Source organism: Bubalus kerabau, chromosome 7, assembly GCF_029407905.1.
Source record: "Bubalus kerabau isolate K-KA32 ecotype Philippines breed swamp buffalo chromosome 7, PCC_UOA_SB_1v2, whole genome shotgun sequence".
NCBI classification, from domain to species: domain Eukaryota; kingdom Metazoa; phylum Chordata; class Mammalia; order Artiodactyla; family Bovidae; genus Bubalus; species Bubalus kerabau.
In genome coordinates this window covers 97,158,924-97,181,878 of record NC_073630.1, presented here as the reverse complement: position 1 = coordinate 97,181,878, position 22,955 = coordinate 97,158,924, and the positions used below count along the sequence as shown (strand labels likewise).

At 41.2% G+C, this 22,955-nt stretch overlaps 1 protein-coding gene across 1 annotated transcript in view; it reads right to left on the bottom strand.

The window, feature by feature from the left end:
* The window catches only part of FRAS1 (Fraser extracellular matrix complex subunit 1), a 330,441-nt gene that overhangs the window by 291,917 nt on the left and 15,569 nt on the right, over window positions 1-22,955 (bottom strand). The window contains exons 4-8 of the mRNA XM_055587421.1: window positions 15,536-15,695; window positions 12,956-13,089; window positions 2,727-2,810; window positions 978-1,079; window positions 284-475 (exon numbers count right to left, since the gene is read on the bottom strand). Coding sequence (XP_055443396.1) covers window positions 284-475; window positions 978-1,079; window positions 2,727-2,810; window positions 12,956-13,089; window positions 15,536-15,695 — 672 coding nt within the window. The remainder of the gene's footprint in view (window positions 1-283; window positions 476-977; window positions 1,080-2,726; window positions 2,811-12,955; window positions 13,090-15,535; window positions 15,696-22,955) is intronic.

Genomic DNA, 22,955 nt, shown 5'->3' with positions numbered 1-22,955 from the left:
CCACGTCATCCCTTTCTGTGTCCGTGTCTCTGGCTCAGGGCTTCCCATCTAACCAGCTGCACCAAGAGCTAACAGCTCCAGGCTAGCTGTTCCAAGCCAATCTGAACAGAAAGTAACGTTTACACTACAGAAGCTCCGTGCTAGGAGACAACTTGAAATTGAGCCCTGGCTCAAACCTGGCTGTCCCCCCTGCTGGGAAGGGACAGGAGGGAACAGGTGGGGGACCACCGATCCTGCTGCAGAGAGGGTTTCAAGTCCAAACAGAGATGCCTGCATTCCTTACCCGGGCACACTCCACTTTGGCACACTCTGCAGTCTGGCAGATCACTTGGCCACGGTCACACATGCAGAACTCACAGGCCGAGGCCTTCCACATATCATCCTGGTATCGCACGAGCCCTCTGTGCGAGCAGCTTCCAGCAGGAGACACACAGTCCTCACAGCATTGCCCCTGAAGCCGAGCCCGTCTCTGACCCTGAGGAAGCAGAGAGAAGGGAGGGGAAGGGTAGTGGTCAGGAGGGCGCCAAAGCATCGGAGCAAAAGGACATAAAACACCAAGTTTGTACACGGTTCCCTGGTGGCTCAGATGGGAAAGAGTCTGCCTGAAATGCAGGATATCCAGGTTTGATCCCTGCAGGGAAGATCTCCTGGAGAAGGAAATGGCAACCCACTCCAGTATTCTTGCCTGGAGAATCCCATGGACAGAGGAGCCTTATGGGCTACAGTTCATGAGGTCGCAAAAAGTCGGACATGACGGAGCAAGTAACACTTTCACTTTCCCTTACCCCACCTCCCCACATGGAGGCAGGTTCCCCTCCACCCCTACGTCCTTCCTGGGAGGCAGGTGCTTCCTACCTCTATCTCATAATCTGAGCATCATAACATTTTCTCTTTCAAGGGACACAATGGACTAAGAAATGCATTTCAAAAATGACCTCGATAAAAGTTGGAAAATCAAGCTGCACACTCCCAAATACCTTTTCGCATCTTAATGGAGGGCAGGGCTGTTTGTGACACTTGACCTTGCCCTGGTCACATGTACACGTGGTGCAGGCATTTTCATGCCACTGCTCTCCATGCTGAAGAAAGGGGGAAAAAATAGAAAATCAAATGTCACATGTAGCAAATAGAAACCTGAGGCACATAAGACACACAACTTTTTATTAGTTTTCAATTGAGTCACACTGAATGTAATCCTGAGAAATGATAACATTCACACAGCAAGAGGCTCTAAGAAAAAAAGTCAGGAAATGTCCAAAGAGAACTTTGGATTCATTCTCATTCAACTAGATTCATTCTGCAGGTGCCTTGAGGGCCTGCCTGCTTTATGCTAGGTACACAGAGGCTGGGAACACTGAGCGTCATAGGAAGTCAGTGTTGCTGGCTAATTGATGGTTTTTCTTTAGCTCTTCTTTGCTGAGAGACCCAGTTCTCATGGCCACATACTCACTTTTCCAGCTTCCCTTGCAGCCAGCCCACAGACTTAGTCCCCCACCAAGGGGACCCAAGGGGAAGAGTGCTAGAGGTTGAGGAAAGGACACTCCTCACCCCATAAAAGAAGAAAAGCCCACCCCTTTCTTCCATCAGGCTTAAGTAATGAGTGGGTGAGGACGAGCTGCCTGAAGCTGTGGAAGACACAATGGCTGGAACATGAGGGGACAAGCCAGAAAGCAAATGCCAACATGCTGAGGATGGGAGAGTGCAGAGATCAAAAGACAACATCATGGAGACCTGACCAACCCTGCGACTTTCCCACCTCTGGGCTTCCTGCTATGTGAGGTCATAAATGTTTCATCTTAGGCACATTTAGAAGAGCATTTCTGTTGCTGGCAGCCTGAAACACCGTAACAGATGTAGAGGCTCTTCCTTCCAGGAGGAAATAATCTAGCATGTATGTGTCTACTGTATTAGACAGCAGAGATCTAGTATATAGAAAAATCATTTCCCCATGAGTTCTTTTCATCTAGACTTCAAGGGACCCATCTAGAATTTATGTCATTCATCCCCTAATACTCTTCCAGGTTCTCTGCTGAGAGTCAAAAATCACAATTTCTATTTACTTTTCCTCAGAATGACTGGTAAGCAAGGGAAGTAGTTGGGTTTATTTTTGATAGATTCTTTGCTCTAGAATAATGTAACCTTCTTTTGGTGCAGCTGGGCACTCCCAAGACAGAACATTCATTCCCTCAATTTGTTGAACTCACTTTCGTTTGGTGCCTACTCTGCACCGGGTAGTCACCTACACTGTCCCAATAGCACTTTTAAGCTTGCAGGCTCCACCACCACCAGACTCCTTGCCCTTCCCTCTCTCTCCTCCCACCCCACATTGCTCCCAACATGAGTGTAAGTCAGGAGACACTGCCTTTGAATATCAGTGCATAAAGTCCAACCCAGACAGATATTCCCTGAGGCTCCAGGTTAAGTGTCCACTGACAGTAACCAATGGTACTCCTTTTTCCCTTCAAGAAGTGTGAACAGAGAGTTCACCACGGTTCATGAACCAGGTGCTGCTTGCCAGCACATTCTTTTATATTCCTAATACTCTCCGATTTAATTTTTTCAGAAAGGCTTTCCATGAAGAGAAGAAAAAAGCCATTTATGTACTGAGTTACTAATGCTGGCACAGAGTCAGATGAGGGCGGGGAAGGAATGATGGTTAGCAAGGCAGTGAGCAGATGTGTAAGCACGCGTGTCACAACACCTACGAGGGGCACATGGAAGCTTACCTCGTACACTTGGCCAGCAGCAGAGCACGACCGCGAAGAGCACTGCGGACAACATTTTCCAGGGACGCGGACTACAGTTTCATCCTAACACCCCAAAAAGAGTCCAGCAGAAGGCGATATTAATAAAATCCACAACAGTAGGAAAACTCCACTCACAGCCAACTCAAACATGTGCCTCAAAGCAGCCAGAAATAGCAATTTCCTCTTCTTTAGTATTTATTAGTCACCTGGTGCTTTGATAAGAATTAGCACTTCTCAGGGCAGTGTAACTTGAGAAGTTTGCACATTCCTCAACTCTCAGCTACTTCTAAGAACACATAAAAGCACAGCTAATAGCAATAAGAATAGTACTTCCTTGGACATCTAGGTTGCGTCCAAGTCCTGGCTATTGTAAACAGTGCTGCAGTGAATACTGAGGTGCATGTGTCTTTTTGATTATGGTTTCTCAGGGTTTATGCCCAGATGGGTAGGATGTCAGGGGGGTGGGGGGGAGGTCCAAGAGAGAGGGAATATACATGCTGCTGCTGCTAAGTCGCGTCAGTCGTGTCCAACTCTGTGCGACCCCATAGACGGCAGCCCACCAGGCTCCCCCATCCCTGGGATTCTCCAGGCAAGAATACTGGAGTGGGTTGCCATTTCCTTCTCCAGTGCATGAAAGAGAACAGTGAAAGTGAAGTTGCTCAGTTGTGTCCGACTCTTAGCGACCCCATGGACTGCAGCCCACTAGGCTCTTCCGTCCATGGGACTTTCCAGGCAAGAGTACTGGAGTGGGGTGCCATTGCCTTCTCCGAGGGAATATACATAGATATATACATATATTTAGCTCATTCACTTCACTGGGCAGCAGAAACCAACACAACACTGTAAAGCAACTATATCCCAACTTTAAATAATAAAAAGAAGAGTAGATTTTGTTTGCCAGGTACTGTTCTAGGTACTTTATGTGAACCTGTGAAATAGGGACTCTTATTCCCCTTTTAAAACAAGCAAAGTGAAAACCAGAAAGGTTATGGAATTTGCCCAAGGTCACAGAGACACCTTGTCCAAGGTGACCGGTAATGGTAAATGATTGGCAGAGAGGACCTCAGAATATCAGCCATTTCAACACTTCAGAACATTTACACTCCTGCTGAATTAGCACTAATCTCAAAGTGAGGGGATCCTTCCCTTGATAAACTATCTCACCATTCTTCTGGAACTTTATGTGAATCCACACATTCAACTGTATGCATGAGGGAGGTCCTTAACATGAAAAAAATCTATCATGCCCTTAAGTATCTTGACCCAGGTTTAATCTGTGGGTCGGGAAGATTCCCTGGAGAAGGGAATGGCAATCCACACCAGTCCTCTTGCCTAGAGAATTTCATGGACAGAGGAGCCTGGTGAGTTATAATCAAGCGGGTCCCAAAGAGTCGGACACAAATGAGTGACAAACACTTTCACTTTATTCACTTTAACATGAAAAAAAAAAAATCAGTCACACCCTGAGATATCTATTAATAGGAATATAGCAGTGCAGAGAAATATGGGTGACAAACGTTAAATGCCCAAGGGACACCCCACCTCCTTATTCCTACAGTCTCAGCTCTACCGCACCCACCCCCAGAATATCAGACTCTTTGTCTCTGCTGCCCTAAAAAGAATTTTCACAACAATGAGAAGACAAAGAATCAGCTTCTCATTTTGACATCACTACAGCTTTTCAAATGGAAGAAAGGAAGGCAAATTAAAGCCAAAAGAAGGAAGATTAGAATAAACCAAGTTTCAATTACAAAGAAGTGGTAGAAGTTATACAGAAGATACCTCCTGAACAGTTATCTGCCCTTCTTCTCACATAAAGCAGATAATGAGATTGCATAATCATTCAGTTCAGTTCAGTCACTCCGTCATGTACAACTCTTTTCGACCCATGGACTGCAGCACACCAAGCTTCCCTGTCCATCACCAACTCCGGGAGTTTACTCAGACTCATGTCCATTGAATTGGTGATACCATCCAATCATCTTATCCTTTGTCATCCCATTCTCCTCCCGCCTTCAATCTTTCCCAGCATCAGGGTCTTTTAAAATGAGTCAGTTCTTCACATCACGTGGCCAAAGTATTGGAGTTTCAGCTTCAGCGTCAGTCCTCCCAATGAATATTCAGGACTGGTTTCCTTTAGGATTGACCGGGTTGATCTCCTTGCAGTTCAAGGGATTCTCAAGAGTCTTCTCCAACACCACAGTTCAAAAGCATCAATTCAGCACTCAAATTTCTTTATAGTCCAATTCTCACATCCATGCATGACTACTGGAAAAACCACAGCTTTGACTAGACAGACCTTTGTCGGCAAAGTAATATCTCTGCTTTTTAATATGCTGTCTAGGTGGGTCATAGCTTTTCTTCCAAGGAGCAAGTCTCTTTTATTTTCATGGCGGCAGTCACCATCTGCAATGATTTTGGAGCCCAAGAAAATAAAGTCTTTCACTGTTTCCATTGTTTCCCCATCTATTTGCCATGAAGTGATGAGACCTTTCTCATTGATCACTGAGGAAGGCTTTCTTATCTCTCCTTGCTATTCTTTGGAACTCTGCATTCAAATGGATATATCTTTCCTTTTCTCCTTTGCTTTTCACTTCTCTTCTTTTCTCAGCTATTTGTAAGGCCTCCTCAGACAACCATTTTGCCTTTTTGCATTTCTTTTTCATGGGGATGGTCTTGATCACTGCCTCCTGTACAATCTCACGAACCTCCATCCATAGTTCATCAGGCACTCTGTCTATCAGAGCTAATCCCTTGAATCTGTCTCTCACTTCCACTATCATAATCCATATGGATTTCACTCTGCAAGAAAATAAGGCCAGGGTACTTGGGGGAAGGTGAGGGTGGTGGAGGGTGTCAAATAACCTTAATTTTTCATGGAAAGTTCCAGTCATGCCTGTGGTTATTTTAACCCAATTACATATGATCAGTTAGATTAATGCATTACTCTCTATTAGGGATTAATTTTAAACACCTGAATCACTGGAATTAAAATGATAACTGTTTTCTCTGTACTAGGTTACTTTTATTACTGGATGAATCTATAAAAAATATTATGACAATTGATGTATCATAGAGTATGTGAAAATTCGACATGGGTTGAAATAATTGCGCATTCCTTGACCTCAGCTCTTGAGTTTAATAAAATTTCAGCAAGGAAGTAAAAATAAAGTTATCTCTGATGTCATATTCATTCTTCAGTAACTGTGATTCATGGGGTCGCAAAGACTCGGACACAACTGAGTAACTGAACTGAACTGAACTGAACTCTGCATATAAGTTAAATAAGCAGGGTTACAGTATACAGCTTTGACGTACTCGTTTCTAACTTGGAACCTGTCCATTGTTCCACATACGGTTTAACTGTTGCTTCTTGTCCTGCATACAGGTTTCTCAGGAGACAGGTAAGGTGGTCTGGTATCCCCATCACTTTAAGTGGAATACTGTCTGGTATTCCACAGTTTGCTTTCCACACAATCAAAGGCTTTAGCGCAATTAATGCAGCAGAAATAGATGCTTTTTCTGGAATTCCCTTGCCTTCTCTATCTTCCAACAGATGTTGATAATTTGATCTCCGGTTCTTCTGTCTTTTCTAAATACAGCTTGTACATCTGGATGTTTTCGGTTCATATACTTCTGAAGTCTAGCTTGAAGGATTTTTAGTATTACCTTGCTAGCGTGTGAAATGAGTGCAATCGTATGGACTTTGAACATTCTATCGCATTGCTCTTCTTTGGAACTGGAATGAAAACTGATCTTTTCCAGTCCTGTGACCACTGCTGAGTTTTCCAAATCTGCTGACATACGGAGTGCATCACTTTAACAGCATCATCTTTTAGGCATTTAAGTAGCTCAGCTGGCATTGTTTTCATCCCTGGTGGCTCAGATGGTAAAGAATCTGCCTGCAGTGCAGGAGACTGGGGTTCAATTCCTAGGACATGAAGATCCTCTTGAGAAGGGAACAGCAACCCACTCCAGTACTCTTGCATGGAGAATCCCACGGACAGAGGAGTCTAGTGGACTGCAGTCCATGGAGTCATGAAGAGTCAGACAAGACTATGCAACTAACACACTTTCACAGCTGGAATTCCATCACCTCCAACTCATGGATTTGCCTTTCCAAACCTATAGACTACACAGGGACCAGCACACTACAGACAAATGGCCAAGTCCAGCCCACCACCAACTTCCATAAGCTTTGACTAGAGCACAGCCACCTACACTCATGTACATGTTACCTGTGGATGTTTCTGTGCTGTAATGGCAGAGTTGAGTAGTTGTTCCAACTACATGGAACACCAAGCTGAAAACATTCACTATCTGGCTCTTTACAGGAAAAATTTGCCAACTCTAAGTCTAATATAGTACCCTCAGTAATCACAGGAGTTCAGTACAAAAAAAAATATGTATGATTAAAGTCATTATAATTTGGGATAGGGCCACCATTAAGGATATACAGTTGACCCTTGAACCAATAGAGGTAAGGGGAACTGACCCATCATGCAATTGAAAATTGGAATGTAATTTTTAGTCAGTCCTAGGTATCCACGTTTCCTCTGCATTTGTGGTTCCGCATCTATGGATTCAAACAGCTATGGATCATAGGGTATTGTACTATCTACTATTGACAACATCTGCATATGTTCAAACCAGGCTGTTTAAGGGTCAACTGTATTTAATTATGGTTTACCATATTCCTTAAATTAAAATACTATGATAAACTTTATAGTATAGTATGGCTAATAGTTCGTCACAAAGTATCTTCTCCTATGATACCTCTGAAAATATAAAAATGACATGAAAACTGTGCCATCAAAAAGGAGAACAGACAACCTCCTGCTAGTGCCAAGAGGGGCTGCACTGACCATTAGAATTTTGGTGGCCTTTCTTTGCTTTGTTAACCAAATAGAAATGAGAATCATCACTTCCTCTGAACTCTCTGACTCTTAGTGCCAAACATAACATGGCTCGTCCCCACAGTGTGTGGCCACTACTATCTGAAGCCATCAGAGTGCCCACTGTAGCCTTCACCTCCCTTTCTACATCTAATCAGAGCCCATCATGTAAAAAAAGAAAGAAAAAGAAAGATAACAAAATGAATGGGAAATATGTGCATTGGGGGAGGTAGAGGAAGTGATTTAAAAAAATGGGGACGAGGATACCCCAAATGTAAAGCACATAGTCACCAAGAAACATGGTGAGAACTCTTGCAAACTAGAGATTAGAGTTTTATGTTTCATGAATTCAAAATTTAAGAAAATTGGGCAGTAGAGACAGCAAAAAGTCTGATCTCAGTAAAGTAGAGCAACATTAAGTTAAAACTGGCCAGACCCTTGGTCAAGGAAACACACACCTTTCTTAGCACTTAGACCTTTATTTTCGTGGGCTCCAAAATCACTGAAGACAGTGACTTCAGCCACACAATTAAAAGACACTTGCTCCTTGGGAGAAAAGCGGTGACAAACCTGCCGCTGGGTTGCTTCAGTCGTGTCCGACTCTGTGCGACCCCATAGACGGCAGCCCACTAGGCTCCCCCATCCCTGGGATTTTCCAGACAAGAACGCTGGAGTGGGTTGCCATTTCCTTCTCCAAGGCATGAAAGTGAAAAGTGAAAGTGAAGTCGCTAGACAGCATATTAAAAAGCAGAGACTTCACCTGGCCAACCAAGGTCTGTATAGTCAAAAGAATGGTTTTTCCATTAGTCATATATGGATGTGAGAGTTGGACCATAAAGAAGGTTGAACGCCAAAGAATTGATGCTCTGGAGAAGGTGCTTGAGAGTCCCTTGGACTGCAAGGAGATCAAACCAGTCAATTCTAAAGGAAATCAATGCTGAATATTAATTGGAAGGACTGATGCTGAAGCTGAAGCTCCAATATGTTAACCACCTGATGTGAAGAGCTGACATTGGAAAAGACCACGATGCTGGGAAAGATTATAGGCAGGAGGAGATGGGGGTGATGGAGGATGAGATAGTTGGAGGGCATCACTGACTCAATGGACATGAGTTTGAGCAAACTCAGGGATATTGTCAAGGACAGGGAAGCCTGCTGTACTGCAGTTTATGGGGTTGTAAAGTGTCAGACATCACCTAATGACTGAACAACAACAATGAACCCAAGAAGCGGGTATTAGCCAAGGGCATGCTGTTTACCTTTGCAGCTTTGAAGCACTGCGTATGAACAGATTTCTCTAAGGCTGAGCAAATAGAAAGAAAGGAACTTGGGGGGAATTCCTAAAGCACAAGCAAAGAGTAATAATACTCTGAAGATTCACAGAAAGGGCAGATTTCTGAAACCTACATACTGCAGGATTTCAAATAAAATATTTTAAAACCATTTTGCAACTTGAGTAAGGCAGAAGAAAATGCAGTCTTTATTAAAGAAGCAAAAAGCAATATAGAAAGAGAAAGCACTGGAATTTTAAAAAATTAGAAGAACCAATGATAGGAGAAAGAAGGAAGAATTAAAAGAAAATTAAAGAAATCATCAAATTAAAATCAATATGGAGGCAGGAAACACAAACTCAAGAAACTCTCCCCATAATGCAGAGCAAAGACACAAAAGTGAAAACAGTGAGGCAGAACATGACCAGTAATGAGGGGAGATGGTAGAGGAGCAGTCTAAGAATCATAGGTGTTTCTGAGAACTGAGCATAATTGAAACAGACATGACTAATCAAGGCCAGAACTAAAGAAAACATTTCACACATGGAATACAGACTGAAAGGGATTCACAATACTCTAGGTAAAATATGTGAAAAGACACCTTCCTTAGAAATACCCTGGGGAAATGTCTTAATTATAAAGATAAAGAAACATCTTGCAAAAATTCAACAAAGTAAACTAATTGATATAACAGAATAGAAAACAGACCCACCTCTGACTCCTCCATGACACTAAATTCCAGAATTCAGTGGAAAGGAGATTATAATCTCCTTAAATTTTGGACCCCAACAAATAATCTTTCATGAGTATAGGCAAATAGGAAATAATTCTACAACACGTCAGTGGCTCGAAAGACATAACAATTTTTCACCTTTTTAAGAAAATACCTGAAGATGATGTTCAATTTACTTAGATTAATCAATATTGGGAATGGGAAAATGGTGGTATTGGAAAAAAAAGTGGTAATAGAATCACAGGAAGAACTCTCATCAGACTGAACAGATCATTTTAACAAGCCTACAAAAATATGAACAAAGGCCTCTGTTCACATGGCATCTGGACAAAAGCTGAAGGCAAGCAATTTCAGTGTGAATTTATACCACCCACCAAGGGAACAACCCCTTATTTGAACACAGGAATTACTCCTTTTATCAGAGATAATCACTAACTCCAAAAATCTGATGATAACTATGCAAATATATCCATATTTGCCTACCAAAAAATTGGAATGAATTTAAAAAAAGTTCTACTATGATCTTTTTGAATGGTAGAAATATGGATGATCAGTTCCTTTACTGCTTTTTTCAAGCTTTCCTTAATGAACACAGTGACACAAAAGGACAGTGATTATGTCCTTTTACAATTAAAAAAAAAAACCACTTTATTTTAAAAATCAAATTTTTTTAGGGCTCAAGACTGGAAATACATTTCTTCTGATGAACTTTTTTTAAAAAATCCTGAATGAGTTAATTCATATAAAATGCTTGCAATCGTGATTGATGATGTTAGCAATTATTGTTTTGTGGTTATTATTAGATGTAAACAATATGTGACTCATCATTTGGGGAGGCGATGTAGTGTAACAGGTAAAAATTGAACTCAAGTGTGGTCTGTTGAAGTTGTAATGTCAAGCTGCCTAGGTTAGAAGCACAGATACTTCCCTTGAGCAGATTATTCAAACTTTGTATCTCAGCTTTGTCTACAGCAACACGGGATGATAATAATAGCTCGTACTTCATAAGCTTGTTATGAAAATAAAAAAGATTTTAAATTAATGATTATCACATAATAAATACCCCAAATGTGGGGATGGTGATGGTTAGATGGTGACAGTGATTATGTTTCTGACCAAGGCACTAACTCTATCAGTTCAGTTCAGTCACTCAGTCATGTCCAACTCTTTGTGACCCCACAGACTGCAGCATGCTGGGCTTCCCTGTCCATCCCCGACTCCTGGAGTTTACTCAAGCTCATGTCCATCAAGTCAGTGAATCCATCCAACCATCTCATCCTTTGTCGTTCCCTTCTCCCGCCTTCAATCTTTCCCAGCAGCAGGGTCTTTTCAAATGAGTCAGTTCTTCGCATCAGATGGCCAAAGTATTGGAGTTTCAGCTTCAGCATCAGTCCTTCCAAAGAATATTCAGAACTGATTTCCTTTAGGATTGACTGCCTCTTTATATCATCAGAACACCCAATGTTTTAATAGTGATATTAAATCAAGAAAAATGATTTAAATAATCTGACAGTTGGGTATTTTTGAATGTCAAGGCAAAACTATAAACTTGATGCAAGAGTGCTTAAAATCAATCTATTGTCAAGACTTCAGAATGCTTGCATAGCAATTAGCTCTACAGTATGGCAACAAATTTCATCTTTTTAAGTTAATCCATGCAAACTATAAGTTAGTACTGTTTGAAGCTAGAGTTTAGCATTTTAAAAAATGGGAACCAGCACTTTCTGGTATTCCAAGCTAACCCATGATATGCAGTCACCGTTGTTTTTAAAGACTTGAAGCAGAAGGTTCACAACGGAGTGTTTCCTCCTTCCCTCCTCCCACCTCCCTTATTGTAATAGTGGCAAACTGCTTAATTAAAGCTTCTTACATAAAAGACTAAACCCTGGGATGTGTAAGTCAAAATGCTCCAACAGTACAATATCTTCAAATGTAAGATATTCTGCAACTCTACCAAGAAGCTCATTTGCAATCTGAAAGCTAGGACAAGACTTCATGATGAATGGAGATACGTGATAAGTGTGCAGTATTTGCCGTAGTGTGGGTAATGCAATCTGATCTTTCAATTAGATATGTTTTTCCTTTATTTGGCATTTAGCATTTCTTGCCTAATTGCCTTTTGTCTGCCTTTAAAAATATTGCTCAATTGTCACAATATGCAATGTTATTGATTTTGTTTTATTTGACACAAAGTACTGCTCTGTATCAACTGAATGCTGGCTTCCAGCTTTTTCTCTGATCAAAAATGAGCTATTTTTCAACTGGAGGCAAGCTCCTTTCATGGTTATCTGTCAACTGCCAAGGAACATCCATGGGAGCTACTGGAAGAATAAAAAACTACAAAATACCATGGATACAAAATTTATTTGCAATTGACTTTCACCTGCAAATCTGTATGAAAGAGTAATGTTTTGAAAATCCGATCAGTTTTTTTGTTTGTTTGTTTTACTTTTAAAAAACATTTTTATAGAAGATGAGCTCTGGCCACGTAAAGTCCTTTTCTTAAGGACTTTAAAAATAAATAAACTTGTTTATTTTTAATTGAAGGATAATTGCTTTACAGTATTGTGTTGATTTCTACCAAATATCAACATGAATCAGCCAGAGGTCTACCCACATCGCCTCCCACTCAAACATCCCTCCCACTTCCCCTCCCCCAATCCCACGCCTCTAGACTGGCACAGCCCCAGCTTGAGTTCCTGGAGTCAAACAGCAAATTTCCATTGGCTATCTATTTTACATATGGTAATATATGTTTCCATGTTATTCTCTCCATACATCCCACCCTCTTCTCAGATCAGTTTTAAATGAAGAACAAGTTCCCACTATTTTAAACCTCCCCACAAAAAAAATCCTTTGGTAATTTGAACCATTAAGAATTAAATCATGTACATCTGGATGATCAGGTTCAAAGAAACATCTATATGTCTTTAAAAAGCAGTCTGTACCTATATATTGACAAACAATAACAATCCTATCATCTTACTGAATTTTCCAGATGTTTGGCTAGACATTTTTGGAACACCTGCAACTAGAGTTTTGGCGGCTCCTTTGTGTGTATCCTGAAGGCTCAGTTTCATTCTGTAACAATTAGCTTCAATGACTGGTAATTAGACCTATCTGTAGCTGTTAAGGGTAAAAGAAATGTCTCAGGGGTGGTCTCCAAAACTATAAGGAAAATAAAACAGCTTTTGCTTCTCGTTTTCAGTACTTGCAAGGCCTGCCTGCCATCATCTCAGAAGAGACTCCAGGTTCCCAAATAGTGAAGTTAACAGTCTGTGAAGGGTCTTCTGAGGCTGTCTTCCTTACCTGGTTACAAAACAGAGGAGGACACTGAGCTGCAAAGCACTGGGCGACCCCATTTCTACACACACACTTGGCACACCGACTCAGTGGCCAGTCCTCTCCATCTTGAAACACACGGCCTTCGTAGGAACAGGATTCTGGAAGGTTAGAGCAATAAGGGTTACTGAGGGTGTTGCACAACCTAGATAGCATATTAAAAAGCAGAGACATTACTTTGCCAACAAAGGTCTGTCTAGTCAAAGCTATAGTTTTTCCAGGAGTCATGTATGGATGTGAGAGCTGAACTATAAAGAAAGCTGAGCGCTGAAGAACTGATGCTTTTGAACTGTGGTGTTGGAGAAGACTCTTGAGAGTCCCTTGGACTGCAAGGAGATCCAACCAGTCCATCCTAAAGGAAATCAATACTGAGTGTTCTTTGGAAGGACTGATGTTGAAGCTGAAACTCCAATACTTTGGCCGCCTGATGTGAAGAGCTGACTCATTTGAAAAGACCCTGATGCTGGGAAAGACTGAAGGCAGGAGGAGAAGGGGACAACAGAGGATGAGATGGCTGGATGGCATCACCAACTCAATGGACATGCGTTTGGGTAAACTCTGGGAGTTGGTGATGGACAGGGAGGCCTGGCGTGCTGCGGTCCATGGGATGACAAAGAGTTGGACACGACTAAGCAACTGAACTGAACTGCACCACTGATCTCAGGACTGGGCTGCATCTATGCCAGTGCAGTCCCACACAGTCTTGTGCTCTGGGGCACGGTGCAAATAGGGGGCCCTGGGCTTGGGGTATAGCTCTGGAGCCACTGTATGGAGTTCTCAACTTTCTCTCTGAGTTTCCTAAGTGAAGTCTGGTGGGAAAGGTAGCATTGCAAGGGGTTTGGAGCCTCAGTTCATGAATGGCTCTACCTCCCCCTGCCTCCTTGCCTTCCTGGGTTCTCAGGAGCCTGAGCCCAAATTTGTGCCCAGTGAAAGCCGCCACCCTCCACCCATATTGGATACCTGGGTACAGGTGTCTCAGGAGTGCCTGCACCCTAAGCACCAAGTAGCAGGAGGGGTCTAGGGTGCCTGAGGAGGACTCACCCACCCAGCAAATATGCCCATGCCTGAGGGTGGGTGACATTAACCGCAAATTAAAAACACGACAGGCTGATAAAGATCATGGAAGAAAACCCAAAGCTTCCCCCACCCTGCTTTTTGAACAAGTGAAGTGAAGTTGCTCAGTCGTGTCCGACTCTTTGCGACCCCAAGGACTGTGGCCTACCAGGTTCCTCCATCCATGGGATTTTCCAGGCAAGAGTGCTGGAGTGGGTTGCTATTTCCTTCTCCAGGGAATCTTCCTGACCCAGGGATTGAACCAGGGTCTCTCACATGGTAGGCAGACGCTTTACTGTCTGAGCCACTGGGGAAGTGCTTTTTGAACAAAGGGCCCTGCATTTTTATTATGCACCCAGGAAATTATGGAGTTGGCGCTGGCTGATCCTCCAATCTCCAGGAAAAATGCTTCCAATAGATTTTTCTAATGGGGAGTCAATCAGAAATCTCCTAAACTGTAAGAAAGGAGCTCACAAACCCAGACAGCCCACCCTCCACCCCATCCCTAAACACTGTGGTTGGAATAATTTTCCTTGCAGGATTATCTGGTCCAAAGTTGGCTGGCTGTCTTTTTCTGGTGGGTGACATCTGAAATGCAGGAGGAATGCACTCTACTTTCATCATTCCCTTACCATACTTTGCAATCCCCGGAATGATTCTCCAGGGTAAATGGTGGCCAGGAATGGAATAACTGGGAATCAGAAAGAAGCCAGAAGTCTTTTTAAAGGGAAAAGGCAAGATTACAATGTAGCTTCCAGGTACTACTTAAAAAGAGTAATTTGAACTATTATACACCAGGAGAGAATATAATACAGCAGTGACAATAATTTGTATTTGTCATGAAGTATATGCTACTTAATTATAAAAATGGAAAGGGACATATAACTCTAAAATGTAATAAAAGGGTACTTGGCCAAAGCATGAATTCTAAGTAGAAGGCTGGAAGCATATGCCTGGCTTGCTGGGCTGTGCCTTGGTTCATAGGCAGGCATAATCTCTCCAGCAAAGAGGCCATAAAGACAAATGAAATACTGCTTCCGGCTCAGTGTGTTTTGGAGAAAGACACGAAATCTTAAAGACCAGCCATCAGACTTAATGTTGTGATACTACTGATACCCAGAAAAGTGATGTTTGTTCTTCTGTCCACCAAAAGCCGTAGGAACTACCTGGGCCTTATGGAATCATATCAAAGGATCTGGTCCTTCCTCCTTTTTTTCTCAAGAGCTGTGAACACAAAGGGTTTCATTCGGCCAAGACAAAATAATAAATCAAAGAGCCTCAGCACCCTAAGTTTGGAATGGAGCTTAAGCATTTGTTCCAACTTCACGGTTTACAACATCACGTCCTGCCAAGTGCAAGGCTATGGCTCGGTTCCAATAAGGAATGGGGTCAGGGATCTTTGAGCCACACACTAGGCAAGACAGAGAAGAGTTGGGATGTCACCAGGCAAACCTCACAGGCAAAGAGGGTCTCTCTCTACAAGCTCATACTCACTCCCAGGGCCCACGCAGACTGGGCAGCAGCTCCCTTCGGGGATGAATTCCAGCTCCTGGTGTCCACACATCAGTGGTGGGCATGGTTGGGGGGCACATCGGACTTCCCCGTGAGTGCAAGAGCACGTGCTGCAAGGGGAGGAGGCCCACGCTGTCCCGTGCTGGGTGTTAGGAAAAGAAAAAGAACGTTACTGTGAGAACATAAGACGTGCATTTGAGCAAACAGAAACAAGCCTTCTCTTAAACAAGTGAATGATGGAGCTCCAATATGACAGAAGAAAGCTCTAGGCTTATAAGGTTGACATCAGAGCTTCCAATATTCCAAGGCAGAGACCAATTTAGCAATTGATTTTTATTTTCCTTTTTAAAAATTTTATTTATTTTAAATGAAGGATAATTAATTTACAATATTGTGATGGGTTCTGCCATATATCAACATGAATTGGCCACAGGCATACATGTGGCCCTCTCCCTCCGTCCACCTTCCTCCCCACCCCAGCCCTCTAGGTTGTCACAGAGCATAGGCTTTGGGTTCCCTGTGTCATACACCAAACTCCCACTAGCCATCTATTTTACATATGCTAATGTATATGTTCCCAATGTTATTGTCTCAAATCATCCCCCCCCTTCTCCCACTGTGTCCAAAAGTCTGTCCTTTACATCTGTGTCTCCTTTGCTGTCCTGCACGTAGGATTGACAGTACCATCTTTCTAGATTCCATACATATGCGTTAATGTACAATATTTGTCTTTCTCTGACTTCCTTCACTCTGTATAAAGGCTCTAGCTTCATCCACCTCATTAGAACTGACTCAAATGTGTTCCTTTTCACAGCTGAGCAATATTTATCCTTAAGATTTTATGTTTGAAAATTCCAAAAAAGCACAACAATGAAAGAAAAATCACCCCAATCCCATTATTTAAAAAACTTCTATGAGGACCAAAGTAAAATATGCACACATGCATCCATATCTACTGAATTCTTTACACTAACTACATTATTCTCAGCAGCTCACACTCCGATTGTTTCTTTTTTGCCTTTTACCCTGATGAGTATCCACACTCCCGTCCTCTCTCTCCCTTCCCCCAGTCTTCTCTCTCTCCTCTCCCAGAGATCTTATGGTCCCAGGGAAGGTGGGATAGCCAGCAGAAGGCACCTGTCCAACCAGTAAGCCAACTCACTCCTGGTGAGGGTGCTCATCTACACACACCAAAAGTTCCTGGTCCACTTTAGGCTAGGACACCACATTCCCAAAGCTGGCACTGTACTGATGATCTAACATATCCAAGCTTTGATACATAACATTTACTAACTACCAAAAGTATCTAAGGGCTTCCCTGGTGGCACAGATGGTGAAAAATCTGCCTGCAGTGCAGATGACCTGGGTTCGATCCCTGGGTTGAAGATCCCATGTAGAAGAGAATGGCTACCCAGACCAGTACTCTTGCTGGAAATCCCACGGACAGAAGAGCCTGGCAGGCTACAGTCCCTGAGGTTGAGTCGGACACAACTGAGCAGCTAACACTTTTCAAAAGTATCTAAATAAGCCATGCTCAGAGGGCAGTAGAGAATCATGAATGTAAAAAGCTACAAATATGTCGATTGTTTGGGGAAGTAGCTGTCAAAATACATTATGTTCTCAATGGCAGAGTGGAATGATAGTGGCCTTTTAAAAGACGTATGCAAAAAAGTAAGCTTAATCAATAAAGTTTCCTCCTATAACATTTTCTTAAAGAATGCCTTCCTCTGCCTGTATTAAGTGTAGTATATGATGAAATCTGATTCCGCACAAATCATATATAGGCTTCTATTAAAAACATCCCACGTTCTAGGTGCTCAGTCACCTAACTATAATCTGGGGGTTTCAACTGTGTCACTGAGAAGCATGGAAAATAAACATCCTCTTGCTACTCCTCAAGCCAGCATCCAGAATAATTATTCACCCTCTCTCAAACACAAAAGAACTCTGTCTTACCTAAACAAGTCACTATGCCTTTATTGTGCAAATTGCTGCCAGGTTGCAAGCATGCCAAGTTTGACATTTGGGAATTACTAATAACTTGTGCTATTATTGTAACAATAATAGTAATAGGTTGTCACAGCCATCTAAATTTTGGGGAGCCAAGACATTGCCTTACCATCATGAAGATTACTTTCCCAGGACCTACTGGGAGTACCAGAGGACAGAAACGTAAGGAATGTACTGACTTGGATAAACCAAAGGTTTCCGTGGAAGTATCTGTGTCCTCGGATCACAGCTCAGTTCTCCCTGCCTTGGGGACTATGAGTGTGTCACCTAATCTTTCTAAATTACAGTTTCCTGGTAGAGAAACCTGAAATGGTATGAAGATAACCTGCTCACTTGGCTATTGTAAAGGTTGCATGAGGTAGTTGTTAAAGAGGCAGCAAGGGAAGTGGCACGTAGGAGATGCTTAACCCTTTCCCCATGAGTCCATGGCTTTCCTACTCCTTTTCACACCTATGTGTTGCCTGGGATCATGGCAACAGACTGGGATGCCAAGGCCAACTCCTCTCCCATCAATTTTTACTTCTTCTATAATTAAATATAAAACTTCAAATTTAGTACAGCATATAAATAAATGGGCAAGTCCACAACTGGCTAATAAACTCTTAGCTAATAAAACATAGCAGGCAATTGACCTTTATGCTTTAAAAGGCCTAAGCATAAAAGCAAAGGAAGAAATGGTAGGAGAAAAACTGATACATTCTGATGAGTTAAACTTTTAAAAGTCAAATATATTGAATACATTGGGAGAAAAATTTTAAAGGTAAATGACAAACATTTTTTTAAAATGCAGATCATATTAATTAGAATTATACTCTAATATATAAAACCATTTACAAGCAATAAGAAGAGACTGGAGGTGAGATCAAAATGATAGAGTAGGCAGATTCTGAGCTCACTTCCTCCCATGGACACATCAAAATTGCAACTACATATAGAACAACTCTCTTTAAGAACAACCTGCAGGCTAGCAGAACAGCTCTTCTACAATTAAGGATATAAATAAAAAATCTCATCAAGATAGGAAGGTGGGGACACATACCCTTGGAAGGGAACCCAAACGCAGAATGGAATATCACAAACTTGGAGGACCTCCCTAAGGAGTGAGGAATTCAAGCTCTACACTGGGTAGAGCTCTACACTGGGTCCCATAGCCCTGGGACTTGCTCTGGAAAGATGAGGCCCCACAACTGGATTTGAAAACCCATGAGATGGACATCTGTGAAAGCCAGAGAACTATAGGAAAACTTACTCTCTCTGAGTCCCAGCACAGAGGCAGCACTTTGAAAAGTTGCCATTCTAGTCAGCCTGCTAAGGCAGCCCCAGCCCACCCTCGAGCCTGGGCCCACTCCAACTCTAACCATCCCAACCAACGTGGCAACCCCAACCCAGCCCAGGAGAGCCATGGCTGGTGTCCACTTCAGCTCCAGGCATCCTGCCAGGAATGCCTCAGCCCAGCCTAACAGGCCCTAAAGCCCACCCCACCCCTTTTGCTCCACCCCTAACTGGCCTGCCAAGGCCACCCAGCACATGAAACCTACACTGGAAACACTTCTACACAAGACCACAGCTCCAAGAGCAGGAGAGATAACAGTTTCACCTAATTCACAGGAACAGACACAGAAAATCAAATGAAATGAGCATATAGAGGAATTTGTTCCAAAGGAAAGAATGAGATAAAACCCCAGGTAAAAAAAACTCTAATGAAATAAAGATCAGTAAATTACCTGATAAAGAATTCAAAAATTTGAATTCTCTATTATAAGCATCATAAAGATGCTCATAAAAATTAGGAGAAGAATGGCATAAAACAGTGAAAGCTTCAACAAAGAGTTAGAAAATATAAAACAGAAACAATCAGAACTGAAGAATACCATAGCTAAAAAGAAAAATACACTAGAGGGTGTCAAGAGCATTAGATGATATAGAAGAATACATAAGTAACATGAAAGACAAACTAATAGAAATCACCCAATCACTACAACAAAACAAACAAAAAAAAAAGAATTTTTTAAGATGAGGATAATTTAAGACAGTATCAAGCATGCCAACATTTGTATTATCAGGGTCTCAGAAGGAGGAGAGAGAAATAAAGGGGCAGATAACTTACCTGAAGAAACAATGGCTGTAAATTTCCCTAACATGGGGAAGGAAATAGCCTCAAACAAGATGAATCCAAAGAGATCCACACCAAGACAGATCATAATTAATACAGCAAAAGACAGAGAATTTTAAAGGCAGCAAGAGGCATACAATGCACAATATTCAAGAGAAGTCCCATAAGCCTATCAATTTATTTTTCAACAGAAATTTGGCAGGACATAAAGGAGTGGTGTGATATATTTAAAGTACTGAAAGGAAAAAACTCATAACCAAAAATACTTGATACCAAGGCTGTCATTCAGGATTGAAGGCAAGATAAAGAGTTTCTCAGACAAGCAAAAATTAAGGGTCCATCACCTCTAAACTGAAGACTTCCTGGTGGCTCAGATGGTAAAGCATCTGCCTACAGTCTGCCCGCAGTGTGGGAGACCTGGGTTCGATCCCTGGGTCAGGAAGATCCTATGGAGAAGGAAACGGCAACCCACTCCAATACTCTTGCTTGGAAAATCCCATGGATGGAGGAGCATAGTAGGCTACGAACTTCCCTGGTGGCTCAGACGGTAAAGCGTCTGCCTACAACACGGGAGACCCGGGTTTGATCCCTGGGTCGGGAAGATCCCCTGGAGAAGGAAATGGCAACCCACTCCAGTGTTCTTGCCTGGAGAATCCCATGGTTGGAGGAGCCTGGTGGGCTACAGTCCATGGGGTTGCAAAGAGTCGGACATGACTGAGTGACATGGGGTCGCAGAGTCGGACATGACTGAGCGACTTCACTTCACTTCACTTCACCTCTAAACTGGCCCTACAAAAAGTGCTAAAGGAGCTTCTTTAGAAGTAAAGGTTATAACTAGAAACAAGAAAATATATGAACAAAAAGTCTCCTTAGTAAAGGCATATACATAGTAAAGCCAAAAGATCAACTACTTGAGAAGCAAGTAAAATAAAAAAAAACAAAAATTGGAAAATCAACCATAACTACAATGTGTAGTTAAAGAATAGACAGAGTAAAAAATGTAAAATATGACATTAAAAACATAAAACGTGTTGCAGGGGAAGTAAAAATCTAGTGTTTTTAGAATGTGTTCAGACTTAAGTGACTATCAGCTTAAAACCAACATATTTGTAAACCATACAGCTGATATGGGATTAATATCCAAAACATAAAAAGAACATATACAACTCAATATTTAAAAATCCAATTAAAAAATGGGCACAGGACCTGAATATTCGTTTTTCTAAAGAATGATGCAAAGATAGCCAACAGGATGGTGAAAAGATGCATGGCACCAGTAGCTGTGAGGGAAATGCAAATCAAAACCACAATGAGATATCACCTCACACCGGACAGAATGACTGTTATCAAAAAGACAAGAGGTAACAAGTGTTGGCAAGGGTGTAAAGAAAAGGGAACCTACCTGTAATGTTGGTAAGAATGTAGTTGATACAGTTATTATGGAAAACAGTATGGAGATTTAACTTTTGAGGGAAAATTACAAATAAAACTATCATATGATTCAATAATTCCACTTTTGGTATTTATCTGAAGAAAACAAAAGCACTGATACAAAAAGATATATGCTCTCTAATGTTCATATCATTGGAATATTATTAATGACAAGATATAGAAGCAACCTAAGTGTCCATCAAGAGATGAATGGATAAAGAAGATGTCACACACACACACACAAACAAATATTACTCAGCCATAAAAAATGAAATTTTGCCACTTGCAAAAACATGGATAGACCTAGAGGCGAATTATGCTTAGTGAAATAAGTTTGATAGAGAGAGATAAATACTGTATGATTTCACTTATATTAATATATGGAATCTAAAAAGTAAAACAAAAGGATAAACAAAACCAAACAGAAACAGACTCAGAGATACAGAGAACAAGCAGGTGGTCATCAGAGTAGAGGGAGTATGGGAGAATGGGTGAAAGAGGCAAAGGGGATTAAGAAGTACAAACTTCCAGTTGTATTAATAAAATAAATAACTCATAGGGACATAATGTACAGCATGGGAATATAGTCAATAATACTGAAATAACTTTGTATGGTGACAAATGGTAACTAGACTCACAGTAGTGATCGTTTCATGATATATAAAAATATTGAATCACTTTGTTGTGCATGGGAAACTAATACTATATTGTAAGTACACTGTACTATATTCCTTAAAAAAGAAATAAAATCCCAGTGAAAAACAAAAGCAACAAGCTTATAGAATATTCAACTTAAGTATAGAACTTTATTAACTACAAAGAAATATTAATAAAATTAAATGATATATTTTAATATCAGATATGAGAAGTGTTTAAAATTCACAGTAGCTATTGTTAGGAAAGCTGCAGTGGAGTGGGACTCTCCTACCCAGAGACTTGTCTCTTGAGAGCACCTGGAACAACTCTGCCAGGCGGCAACTACCCTAGGTAATCAGACTTGAAAAAAAGCTGTACTACTGGTAATATTCCCACTGCGTTTATCTTTAGGCAGAGACAACTTAAAATTGAATTTTAATGACCATAGATGTCACAGCTTTAATACTCAAACTCTTTAGATGCTTTCACCTACGAATTTCACTTTTAAGAAATTATCTGCAGAAAATGATCAATGACACACAAAAAGTTTGAATACAAAGAATTCCATCTCATTGTTCATTACAGTGAAATTGAAAATATTTTAGTGAATATTGGAAGCTACCCAAATGCCTAATAATAGGCACGTAATAAATAATAAATTACATTCTAATAATAATAAATAATGATAATAAATCACATTCTCCAAGAGTATGCTGGGGAATTATTTACTGCATGTTATATAAAAATTAAGCCATAAACTGTACACAGAGTATAATTACAATTATGTGAAACCATGTATATCTCTATCAATCTATGCATCCATATGCACTACCATCTCCCCTTCACCCCCCAAAAAAAACAACTGAGGAAACAATAGTGGTTTTCATAGCTGGAGATAACTAGTGGATTTTTTTTCTGTTTGCATATTTTTTCCACATTTTCACCAATAAACTAATACTCACTTTGTCATCAGAGAGCAAAAGTACTGTTTAAAGCATCTAATAAATCATTTATATATCTTAAATAAGTAAAATTTGAAAGCATCTTATAAAGTAATTAGAAGTGAACATCTTTATCCTACTAAAAGTTAAGAGATTGCTTCTAAACATCCAGACATTAAAACAAGAGCTCGTTTTTGTTACTACTGAGAAACACTAGCTGTCATTTCTCAAATATTTGCAATCATACCACCTCTCAGACTGAGACCACAAA